We start from the raw sequence: 25598 nt of genomic DNA on the forward strand, positions 1-25598 counted from the left end.
CAACACGAATATAGGTCTTCATGCTGAGATGTGGCCGCCCTGGCTGGAGAACAATGCATCCATTGCTCCTGAGTGTCACTGCATGTGCTTGGTAGTGAGGGGTTTTGAGGAAAAATGATCCATTGTCCATCCCTTCGTCTTGCTGCGGGGATCAAGGCAAAGGTTACGGGTTCATGATCCGATATCCCTGGCAGTTCTAACTGATCTGCCTTCACTATGGACAGGTAGGTTTACTTTTCAGTTTACTTGTCAGTGTTGAAATGGTTACATCTTTGTGTACACATGTCTTTAAATAGTAGCCTATATAATATATAACATTTTACATGATGTATGTGAATCAATGTCAAATAATCTTGGCAATGCCTCTTTAGTTGATGCACAAAATTAGATAACATGTACTTTGCGTGAATTAAAATTTATTTATTATGGTAACTGACTGTCAAAGGCAAACATTCAGTCAGTTCTGGCAAGGATCATGCAACTTTGTAGAATGGATTTTGATCTAATTTGATTCAGTAAAGTCAAGTTTAAACTTGTCTGAGTGCCTATCACTCAATGTCTCTCTCTCTTTCTCACACAATTGACATTAGATCTAAGCATTTGGCAATCTCGTTTATGCAAAGCAACTTACGGTTTATTCAAGGTGAGGTTTAAGAAACTCGTTCTCTAAATGAAATTTAAGCAAAGCATCAGTTCTGGCAGGTGACTTGCATCAGCCAGGTGCAGCTAATCAACGTAACCAATAGACATACAACACATTCTAGACTGTGTCCTATTTAAGATGCTTTTCTCTGCTCCTTATCAGCTGTTTAATCTTGCCACACTAAAAGTTATCGCTATACTATGCCACGAGGTGAACGTGTTGGAGGTGGCAATGCTTTCTCTTAAAGATGTCAGAGTGGGAACATTAGAACGTCCCATGTTACTTCTGCACCTTACCATGCTTATAGTAATGGTTAAGTGGAACGGGTTGTGCAAATTGTTAAAACCATGCTGAAATTTGAATTGCAACGCAGTTGCCTCAAGTCTTATTCAGTTACACGATCACTCCCCAGACCACCACAGGGCTCTCTCCAGCAGAAATGTTGTATGGACGCAAATTACGCTGTTCTATGGACTTTATACATTCTGATTTGACAAGGAGGATTCATGAACAACAACAAAAGCAAAAAGTCTATCCTGATAAAAGGCCCGGGAACAGAATTTTTCTGTTGGAGATCCTACTTACTCTGAACTTTACTTATGGACCGAAATGGATTCTGGGGTATATAGTGACTGTGACTGAACCACGTTCTTAGGAAGTAATGTTGGGTGATGTGCGAGTGGTTCGACAGCAAGTGGATCAAATTCATGCCCGACAGAAATTATTTGTCAACACTTCAGAAGTGGAAACGGGCTTTAAATTCCCTTATTTTGATATTCCTGAGAATTTGACACCTGTAGTTTCTCAAGAGACTGAGAGTACAGGGACGGTGGACGTTTAAAGTAATCCCTCTGAAGTATCTGGCAATTTCTCTCAACATTCTGAGAAAGTCATTGATATAAAAAAAAAAAACGGTAATTGTGAAGCTATTTGTAATTGTAATTATTATGTAAACTTGTTGGAAAAGGGATATGTGATATGTGGAGGGCAGGCTAATGCTGTGGGTATTGGGTTATAAGTAGCAGAGAAGAACTGAATGATGTGTGCAAAGTGATTCCACCCATGATGTCGTGATGTGTACTGCTGGTTGTCGCATTCCTTTGAGTAAATGCAAACTAAATGCAGGAACATTTCCGCTTTCAAACACATACTGCTTACAAATACACCTGGATGAGCAGCTATATATATATATATATATATATATATATATATATACATACACATTCCAAACAACTTGTGAGCTGCATAGAACAATGAACGTAAATGTAAGCACCATCGAGATGCATAAATGGCCACGCAATATATGGTCCAAACCAGCCTCCTGACAGCAGATAGACCCCATCCACATTGACACCAGGTAGTGTTTGCTGATGCTCGGATATGCAAATCATATGGATAGTTGTTGGATGAATTGTTTTATTAACAAGGTTTGAGAGGAGCATGTGGAGATAACTAACCCAGCTGGCTTTCGATTAGCAAACATCGGAATCAATTTACCCCGCTTGGCTTTCGATTAGTAATCACAGAAATCAGCCCAATAAATAGTCAAGCTGCCTTGCCTCCATTTTCCCGAATGTCTCACCTCAGCACCTCAGTTTCACCTATGCTCCAGGTTCGGGCACACACCGAGCCCTGGGCCCTCTCCCCGGTCAAGGCTCAGGTCTTTCGAGCTGGGGAGAACAGCACACCAAATATCGAGCTGGGGAGAACAGCACACCAAATATGCATAGCCTACTATCCTCCCACCTTAGTTATTATCTCCAAGGGCGAACTAGTGAATCTTTTGCTTTACCTTCACTATCGCTACTGTACACGAGTGTTTGATCCCGCTTGCCAGCATGGGTGGTTTTCTCTCTGCGTCTGTTCCGCTAAGCTAGCGGCCTTGAGCTGACTGTACTAAGCTTCATCGGAGAATGCATATTATAACAACATATCCGAGAGTGAATTGTTGGTTTTATGTATTTAGCTACATTTCATGTTGTTCCCGCTTACTTCATGCTCATAAATAACTCTGGCAGTCATTAAAGACCCTGATCAGTGCTTTAAGTACAAGATCTACTAGTGTTCCCAGATTGGTAGGACAATTTCCAGCACAAAGGCTCAACTAAACCCGCCCACTCCAACAAAAACCAGCCCAAATTTTAACTGCCAAAATAATGTGATAGAAACGTGTTGCAATGTCAATCAACAATGCTAAGATTAAAAAATATAATTAGACCAGGAAAACGGGTCAAACGGATCAAATAGCATTAAAGGGAGTGAGAGAATATGACTAATATGTACAGAAAACATTTCAAAGTGACAATCAAGACATTTACCAATGACTTTATCCCCAAAAAATATATAAAAATGTATGGGATTCGGAAAGCTAAGTAGGCATTATCCACTCGTTCATGAACTTCATTTACACAACAAAAATGTGCAATTGATTGATACATGCAACAGAACAAAAAAAGAACAGCCGCAACGATTTGCATATCTTTGAGAGTTGCCTTAACATCTGACAGACTGACATCTGACAACTACAGTACGTCTTTCGTGAAGCATACAGTATATTGCAGAACATATACAGTTGTGTTCAAAATTATTCAACCCCCAATGCTGTAAATGGTTTTAGGGAATTTAGTGTACATTTGTAATTGTATTCAGAATGAAATCCTACAAGGACTTCTTAAAGAACCATATGCAACTAAAATGACATCAATTAGTTTTGTAATACAGTAGTAAATGTTTCTTTTGTGAATTCTTCATTGACATAATTATTCAACCCCTTAAAGACTACCACTCTGAAGAACAGAGGTTCAATGAAGTGTTTTCAATCAGGTATTGAAAACACCTGTGGATATCAGGGAGCAGCAATAAAGCCTAATAAGCACCAATTAGTCAGCTTTAAAATGACTGTGATACTCAGCTCCTTCTAGACATTTACTGGTGTGGTTACAAACATAGTGAGGTCAAGAGAATGGTCCAGGAAGACAAGAGAACAGGTGATTACTCTTCACAGGAAGGGCAATGGCTATAAGAAGATTGCAAAGATGTTAAACATACCAAGAGACACCATAGGAAGCATCATTCGCAAATTCAAGGCAAAGGGCACTGTTGAAACGCTACCTGGTCGTGGCAGAAAGAAGATGCTGACTTCGACTGCTGTGCACTACCTGAATCGTAGAGTGGAGAAAAGTCCCCGTGTGACTGCTGAGGAACTGAAAAAAGATTTGTCAGATGTGGGTACTGAAGTTTCTGCTCAGAAAATATGGCGCACCCTGCGTAATGAAGGCCTCCATGCCAGAACTCCCAGGCGCACCCCCTTGCTGTCCCCAAAGAATAAGAAGAGTCGACTGCAGTATGCCAAAAGTCATGTGGACAAACCACAGAAGTTTTGGGATAGTGTTCTGTGGACTGATGAAACAAAATTAGAACTGTTTGGGCCCATGGATCAACGCTATGTTTGGAAGAACAAGGCCTATGAAGAAAAGAACACCTTGCCTACTGTGAAGCATGGCGGGGGGTCAATCATGCTTTGGGGCTGTTTTGCTTCTGCAGGTACTGGGAAGCTTCAGCGTGTGCAAGGTACCATGAATTCTCTTCAGTACCAGGAGATATTGGATGACAATGTAATGCAGTCCGTCACAAACCTGAGGCTTTGAAAGACATTGGACCTTTCAACAGGACAATGATCCCAAGCATACCTCCAAGTCCACTAGAGCATGGTTGCAGATTAAAGGCTGGAACATTTTGAAGTGGCAATCGCAGTCACCAGACTTAAATCCGATTGAGAACCTCTGGTGGGACTTAAAGAAAGCAGTTGCAGTGCTAGCCTAAGAATGTGACTGAACTGGAGGCTTTTGCCCATGATGAATGGGCGAAGATACCCGTAGATCGCTGCAAGACACTTGTGTCAAGCTATGCTTCACGTTTAAAAGCTGTTATAACTGTAAAAGGATGTTGTACTAAGTACTAAGATTGAATGTCACTTGGGGGTTGAATAAAACTGATAATGATGTGAGCTCAGAAAAGACATTTGTGGTTATTACATTATAAATGTTATGTTATATTTGTCTGACCTACACGTGCCTCTTTGATTTAATTGTAAGCAGGATGACTGAATGATCATAATCAATGTCAAACCGACCAAAACAATCAATTTCAGTGGGGGTTGAATAATTTTGATTATATATATATCAGCCGCTGTTAAGGACGAGAATGATTAACAGAATTAATGTTGGTAGAATCCCATATTAAGTTTGATTTTGATTAAATTACTCAACTGCTGTTAATTCAGCTATAGTTATATTTACAAAGTCTTCGAGGTGTCGGTCACCACATGTGTAATCCATGTTGTGAGATTTGAGTTAATCTCCCTACCATTGCAACAGTTATTTGGGCCACTTTGTCATTGCAATCCTTTCAATATAGAAAATCTGGTCCTTTATCGCTCCAAAACCCCGTCAATCACGAGCCATCACATGATCTCAACTGTAGGTTGAAAAGAAAAGGCAAGATGCTTGGGCAGGTTTTTAATTTCATAAGCAGCCCAAATTTTGTCCAACCTCCCAATGCATTTTTCTCCGGTCTTACCTGTACAAAAATTAGCCCAATTGGGCTGTAACCCGCCAATCTAGCGACACTACTTTTCTTGTCTGCAAAACTAGAACACCGTGTCTCAGACATTGCATGCCAGTAGTAAGGTATTACACCCTGGATGTTATTGTATTAGGCACATAGACGCTTGCAGCAATATGTCACAACAGTGTTTTACTGTATAACTCTAGTGAACGCTTGGATGACGCTCTGATGCTCAGTGTTTCTCTTCAAGTGCTTGCTGTTTGCGCAATAGAATAATAGAATAATATATTGTGTAAACGTGTAGAATATATTAAATAATATATAAGGGATTTCCTTCTTTTCATTTATTAAATAAACTATGTCACAATATATGTAATTTTATAATCAGTAATATGCTTTATAATATATTGATGTACATGTGATAAGATATGGTACTGGATGTGTAAAAATATATTGAACATATATTTACTCATGCCATTTATACACGCATATGGAAATATATATTTCTTATGTTTAACAATCATTTACAATATACATGTTTCAGAGTTTAAAACATAGCTAGTTTACAATTGCTTAAGCACACCTGCTCAAACAAAAGCACTACGTGAACAGACAATCACTTCACTGAAATCGCACAGCTAATACTTTTTAAATAGGTAATACATAATCTTCATGATGTTTGGCAAATTGTTATCCTAACCACAGGCTCTACTCTTCAACAACAAGGTTACCCCACAAATTTACATAGATTAGAAACCCTCTTAAATTTCAAGGTAATACAACATTAAACACTAACAGATCTCCTCCTTGATTCATATTCAGCAAAAAGACATGAAATAGCACCCACATTTAAACAATTTACCCTCCTTAAACGGTAGAAAGGCAGAAAGGCAGAAGCAAGCATGCTGGGAACCAGAAATCTTGTTTAACTCATTCTGTCAATGTGTCCATAAATGTATACTATACAATCACATTTATATGGGAACATCTATGTGAAATATATACTCAATAAAAGGTCAAATGTGTGTAAGTCATGTGATCTTTCTGTTATAGTAGATAACGCCTTCGATTGAATGTGATCATGATAGTGAGAGCTGATGCAGGGGTTTATATCCAAATTTTTGCTTATTATTAATGCAGTCACAATGTCTATCTGCTTTGCAACCAGAAGCTTCAGGCTACCTGAAACTAAAGGAAGATCTTTTCAGTTAAGACTAATCTTAGGGAAGAGTGCTCTGACTATATTTTCAGGAAGTTTTACACACAGAGTGTATGCTTAACCCACCTGCTTACTACTAGTTGAGATATTAAAGCGGTCATATGAACCTTAAATCGTGTAAACACATTGCATTACATCTAAAACAAACGATAATATTCATTTAAGCTGTGTCATATGACTCCTTTAATATTAACAATTTGCATCTATGCCATTGAAATGAATGGGGAGGAACGCAACACTCAATATGGCTGCACTAGCAAAACTTTGCACATGCATATTATCTAAAAAAAATTAAAATTATGTTTTTAAGCATTAGTATTCCCCATTCACTCTTGTTTGAATTAGCTGCAAGCTATATAGCTGTCCTTACTCCTTGAAGACATGTTGCAAAGAGGACCACCGAGTGACAGGACTTCCCTAAACGGACTTTGCCATTAGTTTATTCTGCTTGCTAAAAACTTGCTCATTCAACTGCGGTGCTTTTTGTTGCAGGGTGCACGCTTTCCCTGACAGCTTTACTGCTCGTTTAACCCATTCGGCAACTTGCTCATGTAACTCCAAGGCTGCATGGACAGGTGGAGAGTTTTCCCAGAACAGTTTCATTCCACCAACCTTAAATATTGCTATTGTTTAAATATTTGATGAGAGAGGTCCTGACAGAAATGCAAAAATGACAACATTTAGCATACAAGCATTTAGCAAATCTGTTTAGTGTTCTATTATCCTGACTTCTTATGACCCTGTGTTCTTTAGGTGAGATAACGGAGTTCTCATACAAGACTGAAACTTTAACAAGACTGTTTGACCTTGGTTACAGGGTTTAAATTGTACAACAAAATGCCAAATTAACAGCAACTTCTTTCAACCTTATAACCTTAACTTTATATAACTTTTATGTAACCCTAACCTTAAAATCTCGTATACACAAAAACCAAGCCAATATGTTAAATAAGGATTAATATCCTATCCTACTGACCCCCCAAAAGCTAATGTTTAACCAATATGTGCTGTCGAGATTTTTTGCTGACGTTAACCTTTGAACCAAACAATGTCATATTACAAATAATTCAACTTAATGACTGTGAGTTCAAGAGTGGATTTATGCTAACATGTTGGTTTAATAAATGAATACTGTATCTAGTGATTTATTGTGCAAAAAAGTAATCTTGGCTATTAATGGCAAATAATTAGGTTTTATCTTAAATGCATAGTGAACTAACCTGATTCACATGGAAGAAAAGAAAATTTAGCCAAAAGGAAAGTGTAGGAAAGTCTCATATATGGATCCCTTCTAAGTTATACAAGCCTGCCATCTAGTGGTTGTCAGTTTTATATGTCCCTGTTTTGTTGGGTGGAGTTTGGATAAATCGTTGTACTTTTAAAGAAATGTGCCATTCATAGCACGTTTTGCTTTATTTAATTTAGTATTGCATTACAGCACACAGCTCAAAGGTCACACATTTTTTATCAGGAAACAAATACTGCAAAAAACAGCCGGAACACGCTGTGTCTTGGGATAATTGCATCTGCCAAATGAAAAAAAATTACAGTACTTATTATTACAAGTGTCCATCACTATAATATATTCCCGAAGGGTCAAGTGGAGATAAAAAGTACATGAAATACATCACCGCATATTTACAATACTATGCTACACTTAATTCTACCATAAACTAAAATAATGAACTTTATAAGCATCAAAACATCAGGGCCGTATTCATGAAAAATCTTAGTGGAAAGAGTTTCACCTAGTGACAGAATTCTAAGAAAATTATTTGAAATGTTGTGTCCCCTTAAAATTACAGAAAAGATCCTAGAAAAAAAAGGTAATTTAAGGTCATTTGGAGCTGTTAAGGTCCAAAATTTAAGAAGTAGTGAGGAGGACTTTTAAGAGACTTAAGTTTCTTTAGCAGCAAAGAAAATGGACGAAACATGAAAAGTGTTGCAATCCATGACAATTTCCATTTTACTTTAAAGGTTTATCCAATTTTTTTTATTGTTTTTGTGTGTATTCAACTTTGGTTTATCTTGGTTTTCTTTTATAGCTGCTTTGATGCAATGCAAATTATAAACGCATTATTAAATTGAATTGAATGACAGTGAATTAATACCTTCTTGGCCAACCAACCAATCACAGTCTTCAAAAGACATAGCAACGGGGTCAGCCCCGCCTCAATAAGATAACAGTTTTTGTCTTTTCCTTTCTCAGAGTTGCTCTCAGATTGATCCTGAATCACTTTTAAGCCAAGACTACGTTTATTGTTTCTTAGCTAAATTAAGAGCTTTCTTAGAGGATTCTTAGAAGCTTTAAGAATACTGGCCCAGCCTTTTAGTAAACCCTTATTCTGAGACTATGACCTCATCTACATATATGATCGCCTGTGCGTGATGATGGTTAATGATGACAATTATTACTGTCAGAGCTAAAGTGGGGATGCCCAGGGCATGAGTTGGCCCAGGACACTGCGACTCTGCTGGTAAGGGACTGGGGGCTTTGAGTTGGAGATGTAGTCCTCTGTTGCTATGGCAACCCTCATTACAGTGAGAGCTCTGAGACTCTTTGAGGCTTGTTTTGACCCCCAGATGACATGGCCAGTTTTGACAAGATCATGTGAAAGATTAAGAGCCTCAAGCATCCTAAAGTTGAGTGTTAAACAACTTGATGAGTGTGTGTGTGACTGAAGTTGTGTATCTGTGTGCATACTGCAGCTGAACACGGCATGTTGGATGCTCTTTTGCCGTTTTGTAAATTATAAGGGTATTACTAATAAATGACTGATTTGGTTGAAAACATATACAAACATTTTGCATGAAAAGCATTTTGGGGATATGTTTAAAAAAACATAGTTCTTGTAGAGGCAAACTGTGAGCTTAATAGAATGTGCCACATACGCTAAAGCACCACTCCAGTATTCTTAAGAAAAAGTACTTTCAAAATGTAATGCTGTTATTTACTGTCGTCTCTATAAATGCCACAGGTGACATATTCTTGTGATTATTAAATCCAACTAGAGTGAATGAGACGGTCTGTGTCTGTTAAACTTCTGTTTATAAAATAGTGTTCTTACTTGAACTGCCCCAAAGGAAATGGAAAATAGACTCTTATCTGGAAAACCTCTCATGTATTTTTTTCTCTCTCATCTGACGTATGCATGTTGAGTTACGACAAAATGTTCCCAATTACCAGAATATTTAGAGAGATATATTACAGTATCTATTGTGAATGTATTTGGTTATGGTTTTTAAAAGTTCACGTCTGAAATGCGACTAAAACAGTAACAAATCTCTCTAATCATTAAACTCTAGCCAAAATAACATTTTGCTTTTTTCAATGAACACAATTTCATCACATTTATAAATCATGAAAAACTGTGAAAATTATTTTCCCTAGCAAATCATATTGTCATCTTTGTAAGGATAGCTTTTTGAGGACTTAAGCTATTTTGTTTTGAATGGGGAATTAACTTAAACTTACTGGAAGAACCGGGGACATTTTGCCTTGTCCTTTGGTGAGAGATACCCACGTAACACGCCTTTATGGGGCATAGTTGCATACCTTTATCATTTTTATCTGAGCATAATGAATTCCAGAAGCTTTGCATTGTGCAACACACTTTCCTCAGGTGTGACTACATTCACATTATAACACAACCTCTCAAAATCAACTTTTTATGTTTCTGTTATGGTTACTCCAACAGTAGGCTATATATGTGTACGCTTTTTAGTCACAACATTTCTACTGATTAAATATAATTATTGTTGCTATCCATGAATTGTATTGTTCATCAATCAAATTACTTTTTTCTGCCTAGTAAACCAGTCAAAGCACTAATCAAGCCCTTATACAAAATGTAATATAAATCTAAGAAGTCTATTGAATGTGTCTGTGAAGGTTCAGCTCAATATACACCACAGATATTTTATTATACTGTGCCCTACATGTCCATTTTTGCATGTGTGGAAAAAACTAGCTGTGCCCTTTCTGTCGGTCTCTCGACGTTGTGTCGAGAACGACAGATGGGGTTCACCCTTGAGAACCAATCAACTCTGACTACTATAGAAAATGCCAATGAAATTGGGCGAATGAAAATTTGCATGCCGGGCTCCGCCCCCGGATATCCGGTATAAAATGAAGCCGGCGTGCAGCATTCATTTACCTTTTGTTCTTCAGAGCCTTCGCTCATGACTACGAACAGAACGAATTCAATGAATTCTTCTTCTTCTACATTGCCGGATCTACGACGTGTTGCAGCGGATCATCCCTACCTGCAGCGACCTTCCCCTGGGCGTCTCGGCGGTTCCAGAGGTGTTAGAGATTTTTTTCTAAAAAAGTCCTTTTCAGGACTGACTGAGCATTCTCCAGCGCGGCATGTCCCGCTGTTCTCTTGGGTGCGGCACCCTCATCGAGGAGGGGGATGGACACGATTGCTGCGTTAGGCGTCTGGGCGTCCAGCACTGGGATGCGGGCAGATTGTCATTCAGAAGTTGCGGTCACGGGTGGCTGTCTTCCTACGGGAACCAGCCACCGTTTCGTCTGCTACCTGGGCTGTGACATCTGTGGCTACGGCCCCGATGACCACCCACGTTAGCAGCGTTAGTGATATGGGGAACTCTGCGAACGCAAACCCGCCAGCCACGTGCTCACGGGCCGTTCGCACCCCGATTCGCTCTTCTGAACGTTCCCCAACCGGCGGTGGCATACCGTCCGGATTCTCGAATACACACTCGGAAACGATGTGTGACGTAGATGAGATGTCGCTCGCAGCATCGGAGGGAGACTGGCATCCGACTCTGACGAATCCGAGCTCCACCCACAGCGGTCGAGCTCAGGAGGAAGCAGAAGTGATGTCATCCATGCTAACCCGGGGATGCGTGGTTCCTGAGGTCGGAGCCCGGTGCAAACTGCGCCCACCCCGGTTGCCATGTTTTTCCCTGAGGTGCATGAGGAGCTGTGTAAAACTTGGAACGCTCCACTCACGGACCGTTCCAGTGAAACCAGCTCCTGCTCCCTTACTTCCCTCGATGGTGGGGCAGCCAAGGACTACGTAGAGATCCCCCAGTTGGAACGTCTGCCCGCGGTGCACCTGTGCTGCGGACGGCTACCACCTGGGGGGAATCGGCCACGCCTACCGCCCAAAGCGCCTAAGACTTCGGCATCACTGGTGTCGAAGGCTTGTGATGCCGCGGGCCAGGCTGCCTCCTCTCTCTACGCCATGGCCATCCTGCAGGTCCGCCAGGCCAAGGTGGTGAGAGAGCTCCACGAGGATAAGGCCGACCCGGGTATAATGCAGGATCTTTGTGCCGCCGCTGGCATGCTCTATGGGCGACCAAGGCGGCGGCACGGGCCCTTGGTCGGACGATGTCCACGGTAGTGGTCCAGGAGAGACACCCCCGGCTATACCTTGTAAAGAAGAGTGACACCAAGGAAGTCCACTTTCTTGATGCACCCATCTCGCAGGGTGGGTTGTTGGTAACACCGTCGAGGACTGCGATCAGCAGTTTTTGGACGGTGAAGCAGACAGTGGCAATTAGCCACATTTTTTCACGCCGCGACTCGGCCGCCTAGAGGCCTCCGAGATCCCGCGTGACGTCTGGTTCCCTGCAATTCAGGACCCCTTCGACATCGGCTCCGGTTCCTGTGCCCCCACAGGCGGCACCCGGTAGCAGAGGTCGAGGGGGAGAACCTCCACCCCGTCAGCAACCTTCTAGCAAGAAGGGACACTGACGGGACGACCCCAGGGAGAACAACATCGGACCCGAACCTCCACAGCCACGGCTCTGATCGGTCGGTACGGGACGACTCCTGACTCGTCACCAAAGCCGGGCCCTTTTCAGGGCCTGGCGCCCACTTACTCGCAGAGTTTTTTCCGTTCTCTGTCACCCTGTCATAGTCCCTGTGAGCTCGAGAGCTGCCCACACTGTCTAACTGACCAATTCGGGCGGTCCGTCTTGGTTACTCAATCCAGTTTCGGGGCATCATCTCTCCCTCTGTCAGAGGCAAGGACGCCTCCGTACTTCGGGTAGATGTCACCACCCTTCTGGCAAAATAGGTATCAAGTTTGTCCCTCAAAACCAAGATGTTCTGTGGGTCACGACCCACACTTCATCGTTCTCAAGAAAGACGGCGGGTTGCGCCCCAGAGGTCTGCGTACCCTGAACAAAGCACCTTCACAAGCTGCCGTTCAGGGTGCTCACGCAGAGGCGCATCCTGACATCTATCAGGTGTCAGGATTGGTTCTAGGCAATCAACCTGAAGGACGCTTACTTTTATGTCTCGATCCCCCTCGACACCGGCCATTCCTACGGTTCGCGTTCGAGGGGCGGGCATATCAGGACAGTGTCCTCCCTTTCGGTCTGTCCCTGCGGGTACTAAACTATCTCGACGACTGGCTTATCTTGGCACACTCGCGAGATCTGTTGTGTATACACAGGGACCTGGTGCTCCGGCATCTAGATCGATTGGGATTTCAGGTCAACCGAGAAAAGAGCAAACTCTCCCCATTGCAGAGCATCCTCTTTCTCGGTATGGAACTAAACTCTGCACCATGACGGCGCAGCTGTCCGCAGCACGTGCTTAGTCAGTGTTGAACTGGAGGCTCCTGGGATACATGGCATTCTCCGCGGGGATAATACTCCTCAGGTGGATGCACATGACACCGTTTCAACACTGGCTACAGAGTCGAGTTCCGAGGATAGCGTAGCACACTGTCAGCAGACGCATGGTGATGTCGCCCTGCTGCCGACGCACCCTAACCCCTTGGTCTTCCATGACCTTCCTCCGGGCGGGGTTCCCCTCGGGCAGGTTACGAGGCACGTCGTGGTAACGACGGACGCCTCGCTGCAGGGGTGGGGTGCAGTGTGCAACGGGCACGCAGTAGACAGGCCCCCGTCTGCACTGGGATGCAATTGCCTAGAGTTGTGGGCTGTGCGGCTTGCGCTGAGAAGGCTCCGGCCTCTAGTGCAGGGCCAGCACGTGTTGGTCCTCCGGGACTGCATGACAGCCGTACCGTACATCGCCAGGGTGGCGTACGCTCACGGCAGCTAACACAACTTGCCCGACGCCTCCTCCTGTGGAGTTAGCAGGTGATCCGCTCCCTGCGGGCCACACACATCCCAGGCAAACTGAACCAGACAGCCGATGCGCTCTCTCGTCAGTATACGCCTTGCGGAGAGTGGCGACTCCATCCCCGGTCCAGCTTATTTGGGTGCTGTTCGGACAGACACACATAGACCTCTTTGCCTCCAGCGACACCACCCATTGTCTGCTTTGGTACAGTGTTATTGGTTACACCTCACTGGTTTAACCACACTTGGCTTCAGAGTTGATGCTCTGGACAGCGACTCCCCCTGAACCATTCCCCTGACAGAGGACCTGCTCTCTCAGGGGAAGGACACGTTCTGGCATCCCAGATCAGACCTCTGGAACACCCATGTCTGGTCTCTAGACGGGACGAGAATATCCTGAGATGGCTACTCTCCCTCTACGGCAGAGACCATCACCCAGGCTAGGGCCCCATCTACTAGGCGGTTACACGCCTCTAGACGGTGCCTCTTCTCGTCCTGGTGTCTCTCTCAGTGAGAAAGACCCACTGAGGTGCTCGATCAGGATTGTGTTGTCCTTCTTACGAGACTGGAGACTAACATGTCCCCTCCACATTGAAAGTGTATGTAGTCGCTATCGCCACTCATCACAACTCAGTTGATGGAAAGTTTCTAGGGCAACACGACCTGGTCACCAGGTTCCTAAGGAGCACGAGAGGGCGGAATCCGCCTCATCTCCGCTCCAGACCCTCTTGGACCCTAACCTGGGTCTTTCGGAGGTTCCCAGGCCTGTTCTATAGTAGTCAGAGTTGATTGGTTCTCAAGGACTAACCCCATCTGTCGTTCTCGACACATCGTCTCGTTCCCTCCATCAGGGAACTGAGAATACATATGTAACCAAGACGTTTTACTGTGTCTCTCTTTAAAGTCCCTGTGAACCGGAAGTTGATATCATTTTAACTTCCGTATTCTGACACATTTCCAAGTGAAAAGACATTTGAGTGGGCGTGGCTTGCATTTTTTCACTGCCAATTGATTGTACAACGAAAATGAGGAGAATGGTCATCAAGCAAATAAGAACCACTGTCTTTAAAACACAAACACATTGACCATGTTTACATGGACATCAGTAATCAAATTATTTGCCTTATTAGAGTATGCTAATATCACAATTAAGGTGTTTACATGAATTGCTTTAAGAATCTAATATACAGAATTTATAAGCAGTACTCCTAAAGGCTGGGTGTCCGATTTCCGAATTACGCTTGTTTGGACAAAGTCGGGCCGAGTACCAAAAAAACCTTGTTACCATCAGCAGTAAGTTGCACAGTGTTAAGAACGACTCACGGGTCAAGTGCAGGTAGCTGAATATTTAATAATTTTCCCGGCAGGGAACAACAGTAGATCTGACAAGGAATCTGACAACAATGGGAACTTGGCAAAGTCACAAAAAGGTTCGAGCGCTCGGTCGAAAACAAAACAGGGAATTACTCCTTGAAGTGAGGAACAGCAAGGGAGTTCAGTCAAGGTAATCCGTAAAAATGAAGATAAATCCACCCAACGAGGGCCAACAAAAATCCTCCTGCTGATGGCAGGTAAAGGGACTTAATTCCGCCCACGAGGGCCAAGGGAAAATCCACCCGCTGAAGGCAGGAAAAATAGCAAACGTAAGTCCGTCGACGTGGCCAGAATCCTCCACTGTAATGGTGTTCCTTGAGAGGAGAGAAAGTCACCCACAGTGACTCTGCCGAAGTCCCGGGAGCACAGATCGATTCCCTAGGAGGATGAAGTAAGTTCCCTTGCAGCTAGAGATGAGATCCTGGTGTTTAGGAGTGTTGACAGTGAGCAAGACAGAGGTAGGAACTTGGTGCAGTAACTCAGCTCAGGAGCCTAGACAAGACAAACGGTTATTGATTTGAAAATCAGCCAGGGCACAACAGGACAAGACAGGACAGGACAGGACAGGACAGGACAGGACAGGACAGGACAGGACAGGACAGGACAGGACAGGACAGGACAGGACAGGACAGGACAGGACAGGACAGGACAGGACAGGACAGGACAGGACAACCTTCGGTAATGCCCAAAAACGGACTGACAACGGACAAGAGAAGACAAGGGGAATATAAGGACAATTGGGCTAGAAGGAAACAAGGAACAGCTGGGAAAAATCAGGAAACCCAGGTGCAGAGTCTTAACTAATAATGAGGAAGTAAACAAGGTAACGAGGTGAGTGGATGAAATGCAGACACTAAATAAACTGAAAGACTAGGAATAACAAAATCCCACGTGCTCGACAACCCCAACCAGGAATAAGTGTAACAATCTCACAGACGCTAGACCAGAGACCTGACAGCACAGTGCACAGATGGACATTAGTTGAGCAGAGCGCTGATGAAAGTGAAAGATGGGGGTAACATTACAATGTGCTCATTGTATTTACATAGGAAAATACATGGGTCAAATGCATCATATCTATAAAAACTAATACATGCTCTCTATGAGTTAATGCAGAAACATGTCTTAGTTTTTTTTTAAGTGACAATACGGGACAAATATATATAATATCTATAAAAAACTAAAACATGGCCCATTATAAATTCAGCATTTTGCTAATTAATTTAATTTGTGAAGTATCCCGGTATAAAGTGACTTCACCTGATGTCTTCTGCACATTCCCTTGAGAAATAAAACTAATCCACAGAGGCTCAGATGTCGGGAGTAAAGGAAGATTTATGTCTCGCATCCAACAACAAACTGGTGTTTTACCTTTCTGTGTTTTTCTGATTTGCTCTTGTAAAGCTGCTTTGGAACAATGCACATTGTGAAATTCACTATATAAATGAATTCACACAAATTGAAAACGTGATGACATCTTAATCCTCTCTCAGCCTCCGTAGTGCTTCGAAAGGGAGGGGTGGAGTGAGCGGTTGGTTGCAATTTGCATCCACAGCCGCTAGATGCCACTAAAAATTACACAATGGTCCTTTAGGGGTTGAATGTTATACTTGATTCATATCTGAGTTCAGATAGAAGTCAAATGTGCCGGCACACATTTGGGTATACTGTGTCAAAAACTTGTTATGTTTTAGTAGGCTTTTTATAAATTCCCCCAATTTTTTTCTCTTTATGACAGGTGGTCTAATAAATCTTCAAGCACGGCATATTATTCTTATAAAAATGACCTCTGATCAAACATTGCTCCATGACTAAAATGGCACTCAAAAACAGACATTGCAGAAGGGAAAGTGCACATGATTCAGTCAATTCCACATGGGGAAAATCTGCCTTCATTAAATATTTACTCTGAAATACATAGCAGTATGGAATAACAATACATGTTGACTTTTTGCCATGAATTTAACAGCTCTTGTGTTCGAATTCAATACATATTAAATACAGTAGGAATTTTTTGCAACCATTTAAACATTAAGGCCACAGATCTTTGAAATGAAGTCAGTGACCACGCAACACTTCACAGTCACTTGGTAGCATGATGCTTTAGAGCTTGATGTGTATTGCTGAGAGTTTTATGATGGTCCAGTGATGTCCTTCCGTTCTTGATTAAAGTGCAAGCCGAACAAGGGACTTCAGCCTCGCTGAGAGAAGTTTCTCTGGCAATGTTGGCATGAACCTCTGGGCACTTGTTCCAAGTCACCTCCGTAGACTCATGTTTTCATCAAACTCCGTGCAAGGGGCATTGACCCAAAGGCAGGCTGAGCCCGGCTCAAAGAGCAGATGTAAACAAATGAGACTGACGCTCCACAAACTGCCTATAGGTTGGCTGCTGCGCTAGCTGACGGGTCGAGCCACAGTGTCTGAGTATGTGTGTATTTGTCTATGACTGAAAGAGAGACCGTATAGAAGTGATTCTTCAGAATGTCTTTGGAGTTCTTTATGTGTTGTTTAGATCGGTGCAGTCTCTGCTTCTCTGCGGGTACTGCTCAGTCACATAGCTGGTTTTGATCTATTACATAAACCCGGACATCTGTGACCCCAGACCAATTCTATTAACTTAAGATTTTGGGAGAAACTTGAGAGATAACATTAGAAGGAAAGAAAAATGCTCACTGCACCAGGGTTTATAACGGAATCATTATCATGCATCTACCAAACACATCCTCTTAGCATGACGTCATTGAGACTCTGTAAAGAAGTTAATCTCACGTTAAAACATTGCAGAAATGGCATATGCGCTCTAATGATTCTGCTGCATCCCTGAAAGAGGACACTTGGAAGGGTAGCTGGATACCAAATGAAAGTCTAGCAGAGAGGATCATTGCGAGAATCACAAAACAGCTTCTGTCATATAAGTGGCCACACTGACATGGCCTCTGGAAGATGGACACCAGCAGCCCAGCTGAGTGGGTGGACAGCAGAAAAAGATTGAGCACATCTGCAGAAGTACACTTCTAGTTTTCTGCCCAGTGAACATACAATGCCCTCTTATGGCAATCCCTCTAGACAACTGCCTATTTTCTGCAGATCAGTGCAGAGAGGAACAAATTACATAAGACATTGTGCTTTAAAATAACACCAAAGAGTAAAGAAAGAAAATGTGATCAACATTAAAGAAATAATCCGGCCTTCCTACCCACCAAGAAGGGAAGTTGTTAAAGAGAGCACAAAACCAGATACATCACTGACAGAGCTCCAGAGCTTCAGCTTAAATGGAAGAAACTGTCCAGACATCAACAACTTTCTAAGCACTCCGTGTCTTTGGGAAAGTGGCTGGAAGGATGTAACTTTTGAGAAAGGTTAGGTCACGCCTTGAGTTTACTAGGACCCACGTGACATTTCCTAAAAAATTTGGGAAGAAAGCATAGTAGCCCGACAATGTTGACCTAAAAAAACACCCTACCTCAGGCTTGGTGGCACTGGCAACATCATGCTCTAAGGTTACATTTACTTATTTCTTTTTAAGACAGCTTTGAATGTTGAAAATCGTTTTTCTATTAGTTTAATAATATTTTTTCTTTTTTAAAGGAATAGTGCCAAAAAGAAAACGTTCACATAAAAAATAGAAAAACTAAACTATACAAGCCACTTAATCTGTTAATACATTCTGGTGCTGTCATATTAAATTATATAAGACTGGCGTCCCCTAATATGACCCAAACATGCCGTCCACTGCTGTTAAGTGTAACTGCCATGTCTCAACATACAGCAAATGAAGATGACTATACATAAACCTCATCATGACACAGAACTAAACACATTTTGTGGTAATTACTGATGGAAAAATGTGAGATCTATTTTAAATGTATAAAAAACTATATAAACAGAATCTCCACAAACAAGCCCAATTTAACACCAACCAAAGGCAGTGTGAGAACCTGGGCCTGCACCCTACAGAATCCCTGGGGAGAGAATCCCCAGTGTAAACGTCCAAGTACTATGCTGGAGAAGACACGCCGCAGTGCTACACTTGTCCTGTGTCTTCGTCCCATCTCTGGCTCTTTGCCTGGGCAGAACATCTAAATATTATGACACAAGAAATGACCGAGCATACCTGGCGGAGACATTCTACACTGTGGCAATGCGCTCTATTTCTGTATTGTGCCGCATCTTGCTTGGATGGCTTCATAGCAACTTCTTCTGTAAAGAAAAGAAAACAAGAACAACAGCAACAGCAGACAGATCATATTTTCAATGAATAACTTAAAATAATAAGTAAAATACATAAGGAAACAATTAGCCAATGAAAAAGTGGAATGTTAAAATATTTCTTTTAATAGTGAATTTAAAAAGGAATTCCATTTATTATTATGACAGATTTTGTCAAACATATTTAGAATATTATTGACACATGTCCAGTATTGAGCACTGTATGTAATAGTGTGACCTTTCAATAACCATTTGAGTGCTGGTGCACAGCAGCGGTCAACCTCCCAGTTTGAACCCTTGTCATGGGGGTCATTCGCCAGAAGAACTTTCTCCCACATTTTTTTTCTCTTTTTATTTCCTCTGCTGGCTGTAGGGAGGTGTAAAACAGTCCAGACTCAATGCGTGAGACAGACGCCCGCTCTTGCGCTGGGGAGAATGTGGGATGTGAAGCTCTTTGTGTGCAGCTCAGTCTGCCGCTGTTACAGCTCTTAGAGGATCATGCCTCATCATTTCATTTGACTGTGAAGAGGCCGCCGCAGTTTCGCGGGGAAGTTATGGCCGGATGGAGCGCGCGTCTTTTGGAGGAGTTTCCCAGCTGCAACTTCTTAAGGTCTGTGTGCGCGCTTACCTCGCAGTTTGCGATGTCATAACTGTCATGAAGAAACGAATGTTAGTGAGGTGTCTGGACAGGTTTTTCTCAATATAAATATTTTTTTCCTGTTCTGTTGTATAAATGGTGATGTTTTGTCTTAAGTTTGATAATTTTTTATAAGTTTAAATCTCTGTAAATGCAATCATTTTTTTTATTATTCACGTAAATATACTTCAATTAATATTAATTCAAGTTATTGTAGTAACTACATTTTTTTCTAAGCTTTTGATAAATATAGCACATGCAAAGTTAAATTAAGCAGAATCAGTCAAATTGAACTATTCTAAAGTCTGATCATTTAATGATGAGTCATAGTTTAATTAACTATAATTCTTTCACATGGCCTTACTCAGTCAGTATTAAAGGTATGAAGGTTTTATTCACATATTGTTTAACATGATATTTTTTGTATATGTAAAAAACAATAAATCACAAAAAATGGCAATAAACATGCATGCCATGGCTTTCCGTTGAGTTGGTCAAAAGCAAGTGCATGTTGTTACACCCAGCTGAATTTTTCATATCTATATATAAAAAGGTTTTCTAATATTTCTTGAACAGATAACATGCAAACACATGCTTCAAGAAATATAGCTGCCTGAGATGAACTTTGATGTGCACATCAGCAAAGAAATATGTAAATATTTACAATAAAACTACCAAACCAAATTTTCCACATCCCATTTGTGAGATTGATTTCTTGGAACTCAATATACATTGCTTGTGTTAATATCTACATTTTGAAATGCTGTGCATCATTTTTACTCATTATAAATCATTGATTGCTCAAATAAAATAAAAAACAACACATTGAACAATGTTCAATATTGTGGAGAAATCCAAAGCACAGTTTTTTAAAGTAAAAAAGAACAAAATCTGGCAATACCTTTATGACATTCAGTGAACTGGATAAAATGAACTGGCATAACCCGATAAAACACTTCACCCTGGTTTAAGATTAGTTTAAGATACTGTGGCTTTATTCTTCATTTCAGACTATTCCATCATGAACTATTTATTTTAGCCTATTTATCAAAAGGTTACCCACGTTTTTACACTTTCCTTGAAAAGGATCCACTCAGGCAAACATCTATTGTCCCTGAGGTCTCTCAGGCTATGAGGTTCCTCGAATAGTGCGTGCCATCTGTTTCTAGTTGCCTTTGCTTTCCTCCATGATACACACAGACAGCCTGTGGCAGCCGCTCTTGTCTGTTAAGATGGCACAAGAGATGGCTAGTCCCACATCTGGAGATGTAATGCTGGAAACGGGAACACAAGCCAATTGTATACTATAGAGAAGAGCAGTGGTTTTGCAAACCTTTACAGGTTATTAAAAACATAAAACTTTGTTTAAGTTGACCCCATGGTCAGCTTAATATAGTAAATTAACATAGTCTACAATTGCAAAAACTTTTTTTATCAAATAATGTAACACATATTCATTGAGGAATGAAAAATGACACTACATGCACTTCTCAACTTTTAATGTAAATATTTGGAAAAGGAGAAATACTGCCTGTATCCTCTTCGGGACCTGTGACACTATTGTAAGTGTCACAGTAACCACATTAAATCAGATTTAAAAACAGCAATACATTTGATTTAAAACTATTCAAATAAGGATGAGTTAAAGGAACAGTTCACCCAAAAATGGAAATTCTGTCTGAATTCAATTGGAAGAATGGCTTTATAAATGTATTTATTCTGTTAAACAAAAAATAAGTTGTTTTGAAGAATGTAGGAAAGCAAACAGTTCTGGGGCACTTTTCACTATACCATTGTAATTTTTCCTGCTTTGGTAGTCTATGGTGGCCAAATCAAATATCTTTCTCTGTGTTCATCAAAACGAAGAAATTGATATAGATCAAAAATAACTCGAATGTGAGCACATGAGGTCAGAATTTCGATTTTTGGGTGAACTGTACCTTTAAATATTTTCTAATGAAAAGAGTTATCTGATATACTGTCCAACATAACAAGGTAAGAGCCGGATTTGGGTTTATGTGAAACAGAAAGAACGATTGTTATTTCATCTCAAAAAATTATCTTTATATCCTATTTTGTAAATGTATGATATGTCACATCACTTTTTCATTGGGTTTCAGTTGAACATGTACAGTTACAATTTCCAGATCTGAATGTTGCATCAAACTCGACTGTTGAGTGACTTTGTGGCCTAGTTCTGTCCTCAGGGTCATATTTGGAAGAACAAATTCAACTGCGACCTGAAATAAACCTCAATTCAGGAATGAAATGAAATGTGGGCAATGTGTGTGAGGGAGAGGTACACCCAGTTGTACCCCAAGTGCGTTATCCTGTCGTGGTCGTGTAAAGACATTTTATCCTTATCAAGAGGTCAACAAAAGTCTTTGATGATGAAAAATGTACAAATTGCCACATTTTAATATTGAAAAAACATACTGCGGCCATTTGGAACACTTCACTAAAAGGTATTGTCACTAGCCTGTACGAAACTCCTGGATGTCCAAATTTTCTGTTTTTGGGGAAATGGAAAAAGACTGTACTTTAAAAAATATATAAAATGTGTTTTGAAAGTGGACAAGCACTTTTTAATACTTTGTATTGGTTAGATATCTGCTAATTGAGAGACAAACATAAATGATGACAAAAAATAATGATTTATGGCAACAACAAAAAAATCACAAACTATGGAGATACAAGGTTTCAGAAGGAAACCTGTGATATGTCAACTGTTATTGTATCTGTGTAGTGTGTACACTGTTAACATTTCCTCTTTTCTTGTGCCTACAGATCATAGGTGAAAAGTTTATATCACCAACATGAGTTGGAGCTTTCTCACTCGTCTTCTGGAGGAAATCCACAACCACTCCACGTTTGTGGGGAAAGTGTGGCTGACCGTGCTAATTATCTTCCGCATCGTTCTGACGGCCGTTGGCGGTGAGTCGATCTACTCAGACGAACAGACAAAGTTCACCTGCAACACTAAACAGCCCGGCTGCGACAACGTATGCTACGATTCCTTCGCCCCGCTCTCGCACGTACGGTTCTGGGTTTTTCAGATCATCATGATATCCACCCCCTCGGTCATGTACCTCGGTTACGCCATTCACAAGATCGCCCGTTCCACGGAGGAGGAGGGACGCAAATATCAGAGACACCAGAGGAGGAGCCGCCACAGCCGTTGGAGAGACGGACACCACCTAGAGGAGGTTTTAGAAGAGGAGGATGATGACGCAGAGCCGATGATTTATGAAGAAGACAATTTGGATGCACAAGATGTCAAACCAGAGATGGATAAAACCCAAAGTCAAGACCCTGTGAAGCACGATGGTCGCCGCCGGATCATGCAGGAAGGCCTGATGAGGATGTACGTGCTTCAGCTGTTATCCCGTGCCATCTTTGAGGTGGGATTCCTCACGGGTCAGTATCTCCTCTACGGCTTCCGCGTGAACCCCTCGTACGTCTGCAACAAGATCCCGTGTCCACATCGGGTAGACTGCTTCGTTTCACGACCCACAGAGAAGACCATCTTTTTGCTCATCATGTACGTCGTGAGCTGTCTTTGTCTCCTACTCAATGTCTGTGAGATGTTCCATTTGGGGATCGGTGCCTTCCGTGATACACTCCGTAACCGTCGAAACCAGGGCCGGCGAACTTCATACGGCTTCTCATACTCCAGAAACATTCCCGCATCTCCGCCAGGTTACAACCTAGTAATCAAATCCGACAAGCCAGGTCGGATTCCCAACAGCATCCTTGCACACGACCAGAACAGTGTGGTTCCAGAGCAACATTGCACAAGCCCTGATGAGAATATTCCATCTGACCTGGCTAGCTTACATCACCATTTACGAGTAGCCCAGGAGCAACTAGACATGGCTTTTCAGACATACAACACAAAAAATGCTCATACTTCCAGAACCAGCAGCCCTGTGTCGGGTGGCACAATGACAGAGCAGAACCGGGTCAATACAGCCCAAGAGAAACAAGGGCCACGACCTAAAGCCAGCACTGAAAGGGTTGGGACTATAGGAAAAAATGGAAAGACATCCGTGTGGATTTAAATCCACAATTGGAAACTCTTGACTACTCATTTGTGGACCATCCTATTTGGAACACATGAAGCATTATTTCTTGCTAAACTACTATAGTTAGGCTCCATTTCTCCTATGTTCTCAAGTAGAGGGATGGGGTTAATTTCTTTGTATTTATTGCTTTAGCTGTGCTCTCCCATCCTCTGAGCAATTCTTATTGTGCTTCTACTTATATTAAGTGTTATGTTCCTTTAAATTACTGTACAATGCATGTATTTCTATTGACCGTATTGGAAAACAACACCAATTTTCACTTTAATGGATCATCAATTTTAATTCACTTCATTCATATTCTCCACTCAAGGTGAAAGTGAGACGCTACCTTGACTCTTTTTCTAGAGAAAATAAAATCTATTGACAAATGACATTATCCCTGCCTTTCTTCTAACCATCATTCAAATCCTAATAACCACTGTTTGACATTCAGCTCTTGTTAGTGATTATATTTAGTGTCGAGGGGCAATTCATGACCGTACATTTCTTGTGTTTGTTGCAGTGGTCTTTATCAACCTCATTCTGTGTTTATGAATATGTCTTTATGATATGTTCATTTCTGTTTCTCAGCTGTGGCACGACTAGCTTAGCTCTGTAAACAACTTAACTACCAGCAGATTTAATTCAACTCCTTTGAATGGAAATGAAAGAAGCTTTCCAGACTTAAACCAAATCTCAACGTATTAAACAACTGACATGCTGTTACTCTTGACAACTGGTCTATTTACTGTTCCTGCATTGTTTCAAAAGTGACAGCTGCTCTTAGTGGCTCTCAGTACATCTTGTGTAAGGTTTTCCTAGGTGATTTAAAATTAAACTTGGCTCGGGCTGTGTTAAAAGATGATTGCTAAAGTCGCCCATAATTCCATAATAATACTCTGTTGCAAACTCTAGTTTGCTGTGCACCCATTTAGAATATTTAACATGGGCACATTTTTACATTTGCTCGCTGTTCCAGTCAGTTGCAAATAAAAAATGCACAAAGTTTTGTAACACAGCCCATAAGTGAAAGTGTTCATGCTTTTAGAAAGCAGAGACACCTATTGACAGAGAATCCACCATCCCCAAATCAGACCCTGGTCCTGCCCCAAAATCATGCCATTGGTTGAGCCAATGTTGCCATGTTGGGATGGTTGGTGTTTTGATAGTGCCAAAATGTTTAGTGAAATCAACCTTTTTTGTCCCTCCATATCAATCATCAAAAATGAAAAATAATTTTTACTTTTAAATAACTATAAACATTACCTTTTAATGTCTGTTAATTTTTTTTATTTTGTACTGATTTCTAAAACTATTATGCAAACCATATTTCTTTGAGCTGTTGTGTTTATATTGTTACTGGTTATATAAGGATACATGATATCATGCTGTTGCAGCTGCGGGACATTAATGTTTAGTGCAATGTCAATACTAATCAAAATCATGTTTAATTTTGACCACAGTTGAACTTCTCAAGATACTTAAAGCTCTGCAATATTTATTTGAAGCATTTATGAAGAGGGGGAGATGGTATGTGTTACACATATGACAAAAATGCACATTCGCACAATGCACAAGTGTCTCCAACGTCATGAAGAGCTGTGCAGACTAATTGGCAAAAAATGTGTATGATGATATAATGCTCTCAAATCACTTTAACTGTATTTTGATGTCATATGCTAACCAGTCTTTGCAGAGATGACTCACGTTGCATCTGTTGAGTTCTCTTTTTGTGTCCATCTATATTTGTTTAAAGATACAGCATAACAATTTTATTTAAAAGAGTGCAATGCAAGTTGACCTCAGATCGCAGTGGCAGTC

The 25598-nt window shown here is 41.4% G+C and overlaps 1 protein-coding gene across 2 annotated transcripts; it reads left to right on the top strand.

The window, feature by feature from the left end:
• Positions 1–25598, top strand: gjc2 (gap junction protein gamma 2). Of its 2 annotated transcripts, XM_056743041.1 has the most exons (3): positions 1–224; positions 19450–19686; positions 22501–25598. In XM_056743041.1, the coding sequence occupies exon 3, from the start codon at positions 22530–22532 to the stop codon at positions 23772–23774; it is 1245 nt and encodes a 414-aa protein (XP_056599019.1). In that variant the 5' UTR covers positions 1–224; positions 19450–19686; positions 22501–22529; the 3' UTR covers positions 23775–25598. The 2 variants fall into 2 exon arrangements, with proteins under 2 accessions (XP_056599019.1, XP_056599018.1); XM_056743040.1 differs by lacking the exon at positions 19450–19686 and having other exon boundaries at positions 2–224.

This window comes from Triplophysa dalaica, chromosome 3, assembly GCF_015846415.1.
Source record: "Triplophysa dalaica isolate WHDGS20190420 chromosome 3, ASM1584641v1, whole genome shotgun sequence".
Lineage (NCBI taxonomy): Eukaryota > Metazoa > Chordata > Actinopteri > Cypriniformes > Nemacheilidae > Triplophysa > Triplophysa dalaica.